The sequence below is a fragment of the Scardinius erythrophthalmus genome, assembly GCF_964197995.2.
Source record: "Scardinius erythrophthalmus genome assembly, chromosome: 20".
In the NCBI taxonomy this organism is placed as follows: Eukaryota; Metazoa; Chordata; class Actinopteri; order Cypriniformes; family Leuciscidae; genus Scardinius; species Scardinius erythrophthalmus.
In genome coordinates this window covers 526242-541437 of record NC_138240.1, presented here as the reverse complement: position 1 = coordinate 541437, position 15196 = coordinate 526242, and the positions used below count along the sequence as shown (strand labels likewise).

Below are 15196 nucleotides of genomic sequence, written 5' to 3'. Positions count from 1 at the left end.
AAACTCGCAATTGCGAGAAAACACCTGATTTGTGGGATATAAACTTGCAATTGAAAGAAAACGTCTGAATTGTGGGATATAAACTTGCAATTGAAAGAAAACGGCTGAATTGTGGGATATAAACTCGCAATTGCGAGAAAACGCCCGAATTGTGGGATATAAACTCACAATTGCGAGAAAACATCTGAATTGTGGGATATAAACTCGCAATTGCGAGAAAACACCTGAATGTAGTAAACTTGCAATAGTGAGAAAAAAAGTGAAAATTGTGAAATATAAAGTTGAATTTTGAGATAAAACTTCACAATTGCCTTGTTTATTTTTTGTTCTGTGAAAGAAACAAGCTTTCATATAAAAAAAACATTTTAGAGCAGAACTAGAAAACCGAATATTCACTATAGCCAAAAACATGACGTCGAGTTCTGATACAGATTCATTCCTTTATTAAGGTTCAGATATTGTTGCACAGGAATGTAGAGTAAAAAATACTTGTGATTAAAAAATCTGTTACAATGAATCAACTGAAACGTTCCAAAATTTCAGGCTACAAAGCAAAATAAAAAAATATACATATGTATATCGTGGACGCGAGCAGCAGAGTCCAGAGTGCACGAGCTGCCGAAAGCCTCAGCGATTATTATTGATACTCTTAAATACTGATCAAGAGAATAATGCTTCATCTGTACATACGAGACGACGGAGAACAGCGAACAGAAGGCCTTCCCCTGCCGGATCATTGCCTAACGCCACATTCATCCGAACCTCGGGATCATCTGAGTGAAGAACGACAGCGGTGATCTTTACACACCAAACAAAGGATGAAGAGATTGAGATGCTTTTTATTATTGTAGTGCTATCATTAGAGTTGAATTAAGTCTGTGCAGCTTTTCTTGCAGGATCATTACTGGAGAATAAAGAAGAAGATGAGCCGAGAGTCGTCCGATTACGCGATCGCTTTGGCTTCAGGTAAGAACGCCTCCCAATACTTTATTAGCTGAAAGACAGAGACAAGAGAAACAACACATGAACTTTTCCATGGCATCTGATCAGGAGAACACGATTCTTTACTCTGATTGGTTGACCATTAACCCCTCATGATGCGTTTAGGTCGCTTTAACACAGAGAGGATTTACTTTACACCGAAAATCCTACAAAAGGTTCTATATGTATATCAGGAGTTCCATCATGGGAATATTTTCAGGATATAGCTTTAATTAATTAATTATTTTCTTTAATTAATTCTATTCTGATTAACTTTCATGAATTAAGCAGCTCATAAACATACTTTATCACTAGAAAGAATTGAAATAACCCATTGAACATGAAAGTATTATGCAATCATTTTTACTTATATAGAACCTTTTTGGCATAAAGGGCTATTTAAGAACCCTAGAGTTCAATATATTAGAACCACACTGAACTTTTATTCTAAAACTGTGTCTTAACCAGACGTGACGCGGTAAAACTCCAGCGACAAGCAGTTTTCTGAGATGTGACGAAAATAAATCAAAAGTCACAGCCAATCAGAAGAGCGCGTGGGCGGAGTCTCTCTGCAAGCGCACTGCACTCGCAACCAAATCATAAAAAAAAATCAGCCAATCAGAAGAGCGTGTGGGCGGAGTCTCTCTGCAAGCGCACTGCACTCGCAACCATAGCATAAAAAAAAAATCAGCCAATCAGAAGAAGCTATAAAGGTCACGCAAAATGATCTTCAAACTCACATTAGATTTAACATTAAATAAAGCACATAATTAGTAGCTGATATTATCATTGTCACACTTTGTATGTTATTGTTTCAGCCACGGCATCACAGAAATACAACCGTTTCTAAAATCGAATCGCCGCGTATGACCGTCGCGGCTAGTTAAGACAAAAACTCTGATTAACATGGAAAAGGTCGCGTCTGGTCAGGACAGTGCAAGAATGCAGTTAGTGTTGTTTCATTGGGCTAAAACTCACTGCCTTTGCTCATTCAGTCAATCAGCACAGGTTTGGCTAATGAAAGAAAATGAGCTGATAAAAAGATTGAATCCAGTATTTGTTGATGGAGAGATTTATACGCAGTATTTCCAGCACCGCTCGAGGGATGAACACGCACCTGCTGTTGTGTGTGAACTAGTGACTCCAGATATTTAACGATGACGACTTTGAAATCCTTCACTCTGTCTTTCTGTGAGGAGAAAAAGACACTCGTCAGAGAAACAAGCGTTTGGTTTTAACGGCGAGAGCAAACACACACTGACAGCTGAACTCACCTCGAATCTTCCAACCTCTCGCCGGATGATTTTAGAGATCTGCTCAAAATCTCTTTCACCCTGCTGCACTTTACCTTCCCACTGCACACACACACACACACACACACTTTAGGAATAAGAGCTGGAAAACGGTCCATCTCAAGCAGAATAAACAAAGTCACGTCAGATCTAGTGAGCGCATGATTATCATTTATGGGATGCGAGTGATGATCTATAATGAATCCTGCATTAACAACTACAGATAAACAACACAGGACATCAGCCAATACACATTAAACACACAACTCAGCTGTTAAAGTGAGAGATGTAGTGTATCTGTAAGCGTGTCGTGAGCGTCTGATGAATCCATAATTAGGCTTTGATCTGCATAATGCAAAGATAAGTGTCATGAAGAGTGTCAAAGAGCAGGCGTGATGATGAAGACAGCAAATAAAAGCAAAGCCACAGTCCTACCTCCTCGATCTCCTTCGTGGGGCGTGACGGGGGAAATGCAGAAATTAAAGAGGCTGAAAATGTTTCATGCTTAAAAGAATCAATAACTGTCATGAACTCTTGCAGCTGTCGGTGGTTTGAGGAAACAGTCGAGATATGAATGAACCGAAGGGAAATAAACATGCGGGATAGTTCCCATCATCCCCGGCGCTGCTCACAAACTCAAGCTGTGTCTCAAATATACAGCAATAATAGGTGCAATAATAGAATTTTGATGTTTTGTTTAACAGTATTATTTAGACATTTTATGTGCATTAATATTTGACTAGGTATGTCCTAATTAATTACTAATTATTGCACTGTTTTTATTCTTAAATTGTCTATTCTAGTTTTTTTTATTGCTATTATGCTATTTATTTATGAAGCTGCTTAGACATACACCCTAGTTTCTAATGTTTTTTTTTATTAATGTTTTCATCTTGTGTTTTGACCGGGATCTTATTACTTAATTTCGTTCCTTCGTGTAAAAATGTGTATGGAATGACAATAAAAGACCTTTGAACCCTTGAAATGACACTTTATGCTCTATGTAGTGTGTGAGGTTTAAAAGGTTATCTTGTCATCCAGTTATTTAATAACCACTTTGGCTACGTAATTAAAGCTGCAACATTCCAGACTTCTTTTGTTGTTAATTACGTGCATCATACTCTGAACTCTTTCTTACTGGAATTTTCAACACAATATTTGCACTATTCATTCTACAAAATGTCCGAAATATCAATTAAAAAACCGAAACCGAAAATGACTCTTTTCCAACTTATTTTTGACTTTTAAATTCATTTAAAAAAATTTAAAATCCCCCCGTAGTCAATAATTTTATCCTTTAAAACTCATCTTTGATCACCAAAATGACATATGTAAAAAAAAAATCTTAAAATATCTTGAATGTAACTCGACAACCTTGCCTTATTTAGCATACGCGGTTCTATGAATATGCAAATGAGCAATACAATTTATTAATTAATCATTAAAAATAGCATCTAATAAAATTTAAAATATAAAAAAATAATTCACAAATCTATTTATCAAATTTACAACAAAATATTCTTATTTGTCAAATAAGGTGCTGTACAACAGACTTTGTAAGTACTATACTTTGTAAATTAATAATTTGGTTGAATGATATTACCTTCATTATAAAAATGTATTATTATTGTTGTTATTACTACTGTGAGAGGAACAATGTAATAAACAATAGTAAAATATCTCTGTCACAATTTCTTCAAGTTAAGCCAAACTTTTATTTTGACAGGCTTTTTGCTGATAGTTTTCTGAACTTTTATTTTGTTTTTTGTGCATAAATAAAAATGTCAGTGCATAAGTGTGTGAATTGGGACGAATAATATGAATCCATGAGAGTCGTGTCATATTTCTGTTTGTACCTCCTTGATCTCGTCTTTGGCCTGCTGGAGTTTGTCGGGTTTGTTGGCGTACTGTAGTTTGGCTTCGGCTTCTCTCTTCCGCTGAAGCATCATCTCCGCCTCCTGCCATTTGCCCCATGTTTTCATTCGCTGGTCGAACACGCCCTGCAGACACATGACACGTCACATGACCAGCCGTGAGACAAACCAGACGCCAAACAAACTTCAAGCACTTTAAGCACCCTGTCCAAACCCTGAATGAGTGATTTTACATCTGTATGCCACTATATGATGCAAGAAGTAGTTTAATAACTGAAATAACTCCGGATCTTGTTTATCTCTACACTCACTTTGACGCGGTGATGAGCCGCACATAATGGCTGTTTTCAAGGGTTTTACAGGACTTACATTTGAAAAAGTCAAATTCAAGCACTTCAAGCACTTTAAAGGGATAGTTCACCCAGAAATGAAAATTACCCCATGATTTATTCACCCTGAAGTCATCCTAGGTGTATATGACATTCTTCTTTCAGACGAATACAATCAAAGTTATATTAAAAATGTCCTGGTAATGAGAGCTTTATAATGAGAGTGAATGGCAGTTTCTGTTTTGAAGTCCATAAAAGTGCATCTATCCATGATAAAAGTGCATCTGTCCATCATAAAAGTGCATCTGTCCATCATAAAAGTGCATCTGTCCATGATAAAAGTGCATCTGTCCATGATAAAAGTGCATCTATCCATGATAAAAGTGCATCTGTCCATCATAAAAGTGCATCTGTCCATCATAAAAGTGCATCTATCCATGATAAAAGTGCATCTGTCCATCATAAAAGTGCATCTGTCCATCATAAAAGTGCATCTGTCCATGATAAAAGTGCATCTGTCCATGATAAAAGTGCATCTGTCCATCATAAAAGTGCATCTGTCCATCATAAAAGTGCATCTGTCCATCATAAAAGTGCATCAGTCCATCATAAAAGTACATCTATCCATCATAAAAGTGCATCTGTCCATGATAAAAGTGCATCTATCATCATAAAAGTGCATCTATCCATCATAAAAGTGCATCTATCCATCATAAAAGTGCATCTATCCATGATAAAAGTGCATCTATCCATGATAAAAGTGCATCTATCCATCATAAAAGTGCATCTGTCCATCATAAAAGTGCATCTGTCCATCATAAAAGTGCATCTATCCATGATAAAAGTGCATCTGTCCATCATAAAAGTGCATCTGTCCATCATAAAAGTGCATCTATCCATCATAAAAGTGCATCTATCCATCATAAAAGTGCATCTGTCCATCATAAAAGTGCATCTATCCATGATAAAAGTGCATCTATCCATCATAAAAGTGCATCTATCCATCATAAAAGTGCATCTATCCATCATAAGTGCATCTGTCCATCATAAAAGTGCATCTGTCCATCATAAAAGTGCATCTATCCATCATAAAAGTGCATCTATCCATCATAAAAGTGCATCTGTCCATCATAAAAGTGCATCTATCCATCATAAAAGTGCATCTGTCCATCATAAAAGTGCATCTGTCCATCATAAAAGTGCATCTGTCCATCATAAAAGTGCATCTATCCATCATAAAAGTGCATTTATCCATCATAAGTGCATCTGTCCATCATAAAAGTGCATCTGTCCATCATAAAAGTGCATCTATCCATCATAAAAGTGCATCTATTCATCATAAAAGTGCATCTGTCCATCATCCAAAATTGGGCTAATGTAAATTTTTGTGTGGACTATCCCTTTAAGCCGCGTGTACGACCCCTGCTGTATGATGAAGTAGTTTAATAACTGCGGCGTCTCTGCGCTCACCTTGACGGCGGTGATGAGCCGCACGTAATCTCCCAGCAGCTCGGAGAACATGAAGAAGTCGTTGCAGGCCTGATCCTGGTGCAGCGTGTCGATCTTCTCCTCCACCTCGGCCAGCTGAGACAGCGCTCGCGACAGAGCCGTGTGGTCCTCCGAGTTTCCCAGCATCGCCGAGCTCTTCGCGAACGAGACCGTGTTCACCGACAGCTCTGCGGACCAACATCACGGAGACACCGAGATCACACTATAGTTCGTTGCCTCTGGATATCAAAAGTATTTCTAATATGTGACCCTGGATCACGTCACCAGTCTCGAGTCGCACGGGTTTATCTGTGGCAATAGCCAACAATACATGTATGGGTCAAAATTATCCATTTTCCTTTATGCCAAAAATCATTAGGATATCAAGTAAAGATCATGTTCCATGAAGATATTTTGTCAATTTCCTACCGTAAATATATAAAACATGTATTTTTGTGAGTGAATGCTGCACAATCGCCAACATAAATGAACAACTTTAAAGGAGATTTTCTCAATGTTTCGATTTTTCAGATTCAGATTCCAGATTTTCAATAGTTTTATCTCGTCCAAATATTGTCCTATCCTAACAAATCATACATCAATGGAAAGATTATTCATTCAGCTTTCAGATGATCAATAAATGTCAGTTTCAGATAAATTGACCCATGTGACCGGTTTGGTGGTCCAGGGTCACATATGGTTAGTTTTAGTGCGAATGTTAAAAGTTGGTTATTAGAGATAGGTTGTTTTAGTATTAGTGTATCGTGTGGATGTTTAATTGTGATTGTGAAATTTGTAAATGTGAAAAATTGTAGCTTTGTATTTATAATAGTATGCGATGCCAGAGTAACCTGTCAGTGTGAGTGAAGTTTGAGCTTCACATCAAGGACAAAATGGAAATAAGTTTTTAACTTGATCGCGTTATCCTTGACAAACGAGTGTATTTCACTACTTTCTTTGTCTAATAAATCAAATCAAATCAAGTGTATAAACTACTGATCTAACGTCTGGGATAATTATGATCATTAATGTTTCTGAAAGAGTCTCTTCTGCTCACCAAAGCTGCATTTATTTGATCAAAAATACAGTAAAAATAGTGAAATATTATTATAATGTAAATCCTCTGTTTTCTATGTGAATATACAGTAAAGTGTAATTTATTCCTGTGATCAAAGCTGAATGTTCAGCATCATTACTCCAGTCTTCAGTGTCACATGATCCTTCAGAAATCAACACGCACCAATGCTACATTTTTCTAAATGTCATAATCATTTGTTAACAAGCATGTATTCATTACTTCTGTGAGCTCATTGTTTCTGCATTAAATTATTACATTGTTTAAATTAATACATTTTGAGTTAACTTCTGAAATGCATAACTCAGACAGTCTCCTCTGACATCAGATCACTGTAAACTGTAATGTAGACTCATCTGTAAAGCTGCTTTGAAACGATGTGTATTGTGAAAGCGCTGTACAAATAAACATGAACTGAATTGAAATCATTCTAATATGATGATTTGATGCTCAAGAAACATTTCTCTTTCACAAACATTAAAGCCGTAGTTTCCCGAACTCCTGGCTGTGTGTAGGATCATTACTATCACTGATAAAGCGTCCTTCTCTCACCCTTCCGGTGACACACCAGCGACTCCACACTCGCGTGAAGCTTTCTGAGCTGGACGTCCAGGTTCTCGAACTGCTGCTGCTTCTCCTCAAACCACTGCGTCCACAAACACACAAACACACAAACACACAAACGCTTCAGGAGAACTCATGACAGAACGAGCCTTTCACAGCCTCCCCATCCCCACGCTGTACACACCCCGTTTACACTGGCAAAAACCAACCTTTCAACATATTTAGTTTCTATTATGTTACAGTACTCAATTTTTTCTACTCACTATAGTACTTTACTGTAAGATGTATTTATTTAAATCAAATGTATATACATTATAATTTTATTTTAATAAATATTCTTATTTGATTACAAAATCAAGTGTATATTATTTGATTATTTATTATTTGATTATTTTAATCCTATCTATTTATTTATTTTAATTAATTAATTTATATTTATTTTATTTTAATACTTTTTCTTATTTGATTACAATGTATTTAAATCAAATGTACTGCATGTTATTTTATTTGAATACACTTTCTTATTAGGCTACAATTTATTTATTTAAATTAAATTTATATTCATTTTATTTTAATAGATTTTCTTATTTGATTACAATTTATTTATTTTAATCAAATTTTTTATTATTTTATCTATTTTATTTATTTGAATTCAATTCGATTCACATTTATTTGTAAAGCGCTTTTCACAACACACATCGAATCCAATTTATTTCTTCATATATTTATTTAAATGAAATGTATATTATTTTATTTCAATACATTTTCTTGTTTATTTTAATCCTATTTATTTATTTATTTATTCATTTAAATAAAATTTATATTATTTTATATTATTTTGTTTTATTACATTTTCTTATTTGATTACAATTTATTTTAATTAAATTTATATATTTTAAAACATTTTCTTATTTGATCAAAATGTATTTATTTAAATCAAATGTATGTTGTTTTATTTTATTGCATTTTATTATTAGATTACAATTGTACTTAAATCGAATTTATTTTAATTTTATTTTAATACATTTTCATATTTGATTACAATTTATTTATTTATTCAAATCAAATGTATATTATTTTATCTTAATACATTTTCTTATTTATATGAATCCAATTTATTTATGCATATATTTTATATAAAACAAGTTTATATTAAATTTATTTGAATAAATGTTCTTATTTATTTGATTCCAGTTAATTATTGTATTTGTTTATTTTTACAGCTCTTACAGTTTTCCTCGAAACTAAGCTGTATTTATGGGTAGCAATATTCAATTTGAAATGCAATATGTGAAATGTCAGTGCATTTCTGTATTTAACTCTACATTTGCAACACTGTAAACATTAAACAGTGCAGTCAGTGTATAAAGAGCACAGACACGTCACATGACCTCTCTCTCTCTCTTACACACACACACACACACACACACACACGTCTCAAGCCAGAGAGCAGCTCATTAATTCGTCTCATTATTCAAGTCCAGAAATCAGACTCTTACCGCATCCGATTCATTCATCTTGATTGTCATTTTGTTGACAGCGTCGGCCGCCTTGTTTACCATCCTCAATATTCCCGCGCCGCTCAGCGCCTGTGTGCTAACCGCTCGCGGCAGCTGCAGAACATGACAAATAAGGGCAAACAAACCGGTTAACAGATCCGATCCCACGGGAAGCGTTTCCCAGCGCACCGGGATTTTCTCCAGTCCTATACATTTCAATGCTGGTCCAATTTAATACGTTTCACCCTGGAAAACTCTCAGAGGGCCGCGCGCAAAAATAGCTTTCAATCGCGCTTTACGAGTCTTCCATTATACACACACTTCAATACACACACTTCTCTGTGTACCAGAGTAAAGAGTGTAAGCTACACACACATTAATCCTGCACACCGCTCGAGTCACACACACATCGACCTTCATACAGTCAGAGTTATGAGTAATCAGCTCTTAGTAATAATTAATAACAGCCACGCCTCTAAATATGGTAATTCGTAAAAATGCTAAAATTTCAAAAGCAGATTTATTTTTATTAATCTAACTTATTTACTTTAGTTCAATATTATGAATTAACAATATTTTGATATTTATTTATTAATCATTTGAGATAGCTTTAACAAGCATATTTATTTATTTATTTTAATTAATTGTTATGATTTTTTATTTGAATATATTGTAATATTTATTTATTTTATTAATACATTTATTACTCAATCAATTCTTTGAAACACTTTTCCAAAGCAGATTATTTATTTATTTAATTTAGTTCAATATTACTAATTAAACATATTTTGTTAAAATAGTTATTTTAATATTTATTTATTATTCTTTGAAATACCTTTCCAAAGCAGATTATTTATTTATTTATTTATTTAATTTAGTTCAATATTATTAATTAAAAATATTTTTTATTAATTCTTTGAAATGCCTTGGACATTTTATTTTTTGATTTACTTATTTCAATAAATTAATATTTCTAAAAATATTTCTAAAAATACATTATAATATTTATCTTATTAATAAATGAATACTCATGTTAATAATCATTTTCAGAGCAGATTCATTTTGTATTTATTTTAATGAGTTATTATTAATTACAAATATTCTATTCAAATATGTGTGTATTCATTATTTGAAATACCTTTATTTATTTATTTTATTTTATGTTTTATGTGTATAGGGACAGATAGAATAAACAACACTGGTCCATTACAGTTACAACAGCAAACCAAAGCAGATGTCATTATTAATTAGTTTTATATATTTATTTATTTATTTTAATGAATTATTATTAATTAAAATATATTTTTTTAAATATCTTTCAAAACTAGATCTTCTTTTCTCTACAAACTCGACCGAAATATTGCGTGTCAAAATAGTTTTGTGATTTTGAAAACTCAAGTAGTGTGCCGAGGACTTTATATTTCCTAGTATTTATGGTTATTTCCCCCCCAGCACGACAGCGGACTCGGGTGTGCGCGGCTCTATATATTTATATACACTTTAGCAAGAGAGAGCCAGTGAAGGCCTGGAGAGGCAGAGGCTCATGGGGATCTGGAGTTTTACCTCTGAACTCTCCAGGAACTGCAGGACGTCCGGGTCTTTGAGCAACACCGGGTGTTTGACGGTCCTCATCAGATACCTGCACACACACACACACACACACACACACACGTCCATCAGCACCAGTTCTTCAACACACACACCGCTGACCTTCACGTCAGTCCACGGCCTGATAAAAAGGCCATAGAAATGTCAGCGCTTCACTGAACTGTAATTTCTATTCGATTCATCAGTTTGTGCAAAACCAGCCGCGCATCGCAGAGGAGCTGACAGCAGCAAACCTCCCGAGCTCAAGCGTAATTATTTATCTAATACTTCTTGCTCAACCTTTTAGCCACAAAACACCGAACACGAGTGATCTTTGAAATACAGGAAAAACAGTGAAAACGAGACGCAGAGATTCACTGCGAAACTCCACGCCTTACAATCAGAGAATTAATGAAGACTGAACATGTGACCTCTGAACATGTGACCTCTGACTTTAACATTTAACCAATTATTATTCATTAAAAACATCATTACATTATTCATTTTAGATTATTAATATTCATTAAAAATATGTAATTAATGAACTCATTTAATTTTAATTAATTCATATTAATATTTTTTATTATTATTAATAAAATATTTTGTATTAATTCATTAATTATTTTATTAGTAGTAATAATACTTAGTTTAGTTAGTTAAATTTTGTTAATAATTATTATTAAATATTTTATAAATAATTATAAAAATACGTATTTATTAATTATTTGAAATACGTCTCTAAAGCAGATTTATTTTTATTAATTCTAATTGATTTTTAAATTCATAAAAAATGTTAATATATATTTATAATAATTTGTTAATGTATAATTTCTATAATAGTTTATAATATTAATTTATATATATTAATTCAATACATTTATTTTTTACATTTACAACATATTTCAATAAATACATTCATAAAAAAAATATTTTATAATATTTCTTTGATACACCTTTCCAAAGCAGATTAAATATGATTCATTTTAATACATTTACATTTATTTTATTTATTTTATTTAATTTACCTATTTAATTTAATTAATTATTATTCATTAAAAAATATAAAAATATTTATTTTAAGATTTATGTATTACATTTTTTAAATACCCTTCTATTGCAGATTTATTTGCATTCATTTTTCAATATTATTTTTGAATGTATCTAATTCATTAAAATATTCTTCTAAAATATTTATTTTAATGTTAATGTTTTAATTCTTAGAAATACCTTTCCAACGCAGATCTTCTTTTCTCTACAAACTCGGCCGATGACGTGTCCTCTTTTCCCACTTTGACCTTCGTCATCCCTGAAACACACACGGATGTGAACATCACGACACTTCTGTGATCATCGGTGAACGCCCCGTGCAAAACTTACCCACAATGCTCTTCTCTGGAGCAGGAGGCACGATGTAGCCGATGTGCATGTACTTGGAGGCTAATTTACTGTGCAAACCCAGAAAATCACTGAAGCGCCTCTTGACGGACACCTGGTCTCTGCTGAATATGGACAGGCTGGTCTACACACACACACACAGACACACACACACACACACACACACACACACACAGGATTCAGAGTCACCGCAGATCCAGATCATCTCAGATGAGAATCCAGAGGCCTTGCTCACCTTCGTCGACACTTTATACACCATGTACGCGTTCATGCCGTCGCCTGGAAAACAAACATATATTTACAGTCAAACACTCATTTATTCAGACGTCTTCAACATTTCTCACATTATCAGTTTATTCGCTATAGTTTAGACTAGAATGGTGATAAAATATGAGCAGAACTCAGTGGATATTTGACTGGTTTTGTCTGTCCTTCTGTTAGACTGTCTCACACATGAATTATGTTGAATATCTGTCAGCTGGTAAATTTAACTACACAATTAGATAATACCAGTTTAGCTCAACCAACCACCAAGCAATGCTTCACTGTGTTCAGTCTGTGTGTAAAAAGAGCATTAGCAATTAAAGAGTAACTAATTAGAAATAAGAAATAATTCTTGGTTTGACTGTATATACGCACACACTCTAAAATGTATGTTATTGTTTCTTCCCAAATCCTGGGTTGAGTCTTCTGGGTAAATTGTTTGGGTTATTCACTCAGTGTCTGGGTTACCCAGCTCCTGGGTCAGGCGTAACAACACAAAGTTTGGGTCGTTTTTGTGTTACACTTGAATTACTTCTAAATGTTTCATTTTTACTTCTAATATTTGTTAAATGAACTTAAACGTATGCAATATATATTCAAAACTATAGAAAATATGCTATACTGTAAAATATGATCAAAATAATAAAGGAATTATCATGCAAACCAGTGATGGTGTGGAGTATTATTTTTTTTAAGTTTAGAGGATTTAAGTTAATCTGTAAACATGAAAAACAAACTATTACTGTAGTAAAAATGAATGCACCCAGTATGCTGGGTTAGATAAACGACCCAATCGGCTGCTGGGTAAATGAACCCCACATGTGTTCGGCCCTACACTGGGCTGTCTTTAACACAGTGTTTTAGAGTGCATTTAAAACATTTGTGTTTTATCAGATTGTCGACGTTAGATTGGAAATAAACATGTTTAAGGCTTCAGTGTTTCTAAATGAAGACTGTAGTTTTACATTCATGAGTTTGATTTATTGTCCAGGTCTCTTGATCTTACAGCGAGCGCTCGAGCGCCATCATCACGAAAGCTCCTTACCAACTTTCTCCGGGTCCGACACCGATATCTGGACGTCAAACGCGTCCCTGTTCTCCTCGTCATCTTCATCCTGCAGGGCAGAAGAGGTCGTGTGAGACAGTGGTGAGACCAGACGAGCTCATGGGGGTCACGGCGGGGTCATGCAGGGTCATAGTGGGGTCTAGGGTTGCAAAGGGGCTGAATATTTCTGGTAAATTTCCAGAAACTTTCTAAAAGTGAATATCAAAAACTGAAAATTTCCAAATAATCCTGAAAAGTTTCCAAAATTTCTGGAAATTTTGCAACCCTAGTGGGGTCACGGCGGGGTCATGCGGGGGTCATGGTGGGGTCACAGCAAGCTCATGAGGGGTCACGTCGGCGTCATGATGGGTCACGGCGGGGTCATGCGGAGTCATAGTGGGGTCACGGCAGGATCATGGCGGGGTCATGAGGGGTCACGGCGGCGTCATGAGGGGTCACGGTGGGCTCATGAGGGGTCACGTCGGGGTCATGCGGAGTCATAGTGGGGTCACGGCAGGATCATGGCGGGGTCATGAGGGGTCACGGCGGCGTCATGAGGGGTCACGGTGGGCTCATGAGGGGTCACGGTGGGCTCATGAGGGGTCACGGTGGGCTCATGAGGGGTCACGTCGGCGTCATGAGGGGTCACGGTGGGCTCATGAGGGGTCACGTCGGGGTCATGCAGGGTCATGCGGAGTCATAGAGGGGTCACGGCAGGATCACAGCGGGATCGTGGCGGGGTCATGAGGGGTCACGGTGGGCTCATGAGGGGTCACGTCGGGGTCATGGCGGGGTCATGCAGGGTCATAGTGGGGTCATGGCGGGGACATAACAAACGCATGTGGGGTCACAGCAGGGTCACAGCAAGCTCATGTGGGGTCAAGGTGGGCTCATGAGGGGTCACGGCGGGGTCATGCGGGAATCAAGGCCGGGGTCACGGTTGGCTCATGAGGGGTCACGGCGGGGTCATGCGGGGGTCATGGCAGGGTCACGGTGGGCTCATGAGGGGTCACGGCGGGGTCATGCGGGGGTCATGGCAGGGTCACGGTTGGCTCATGAGGGGTCACAGCGGGGTCATGAGGGGTCACGGCGGGGTCATGCGGGGTCACGGTGGGGTCATGCGGGCTCACTGAGCGTCACCTGGTCCGGAGAGCGGGCGAACGCCTCGGACACCCGCGGGTCCAGTGCAACGGTGGGCGTCACCGGAGTGATGGCGGGAGACGGGCCGTCGGACAGGATCGGCTGACGCTCGGGACTGTCCAGAGAAACCTCCTCCGTCGCCTCTGAGGAGAAGAAGAACACAAACGTCACGCCACAGTTAATCTATCAAAATCTATGGTCTACTATAATCTATCAACGCTCGTACAGTTACATTATCATTATCAAAGTTATCTGATCTTTAATGATGTTCTCAAAACGTTAGAACAAAAACATTATTTATACATCAATCATAGAAAACGTTCAGAGAACATTCAAAAGTAACAATGTTTGAAGAATCGGAAAAGTTCAATTCAAAAGTTGGAGTTCTGTAAGATATTTTTAACGTTTCTGAGAGTCTCTTCTGGGGCCGTATTCACGAAGCATTTTATCTCACCACTAGGAGTGCTCCTAAATCACACTAGAAGATTCACAAAGTTATTCACAACGCCTTTCAGACCTACTCTTAGTCAAGAAAAATGACAACTTCTAAACTAAGAGCGAGTTGCTATGGATGACGTCATTCGTTGCTATGGATGACGTCATTACTCATGCATGAGCTTGACTGAGGTGACCACCTTGATTGGCTGATGATTGTAAGGCGGG

General features: G+C 36.3%; 1 protein-coding gene across 9 annotated transcripts in view; it reads right to left on the bottom strand.

The window, feature by feature from the left end:
* Positions 1 to 290: 290 nt before the first annotated feature.
* snx2 (sorting nexin 2) overlaps positions 291 to 15196 on the bottom strand; it is an 18297-nt gene continuing 3391 nt past the window's right edge. For 3 of the 9 annotated variants that reach the window (XM_081348863.1, XM_081348862.1, XM_081348864.1), the window contains exons 3-15: positions 14534 to 14676; positions 13394 to 13463; positions 12320 to 12363; positions 12067 to 12208; positions 11917 to 11995; positions 10666 to 10741; positions 9103 to 9216; positions 7592 to 7685; positions 5947 to 6152; positions 4130 to 4273; positions 2256 to 2336; positions 2099 to 2170; positions 296 to 994 (exon numbers count right to left, since the gene is read on the bottom strand). In XM_081348863.1, the coding sequence (XP_081204989.1) occupies positions 944 to 994; positions 2099 to 2170; positions 2256 to 2336; positions 4130 to 4273; positions 5947 to 6152; positions 7592 to 7685; positions 9103 to 9216; positions 10666 to 10741; positions 11917 to 11995; positions 12067 to 12208; positions 12320 to 12363; positions 13394 to 13463; positions 14534 to 14676 (1316 nt within the window). In that variant the 3' untranslated portion in view covers positions 296 to 943. Of the gene's footprint in view, positions 995 to 1959; positions 1996 to 2098; positions 2171 to 2255; positions 2337 to 4129; positions 4274 to 5946; positions 6153 to 7591; positions 7686 to 9102; positions 9217 to 10665; positions 10742 to 11916; positions 11996 to 12066; positions 12209 to 12319; positions 12364 to 13393; positions 13464 to 14533; positions 14677 to 15196 lie in introns of all 9 variants that reach the window. The other 6 variants (XM_081348860.1, XM_081348857.1, XM_081348859.1 and 3 more) reach the window with 5 other exon arrangements.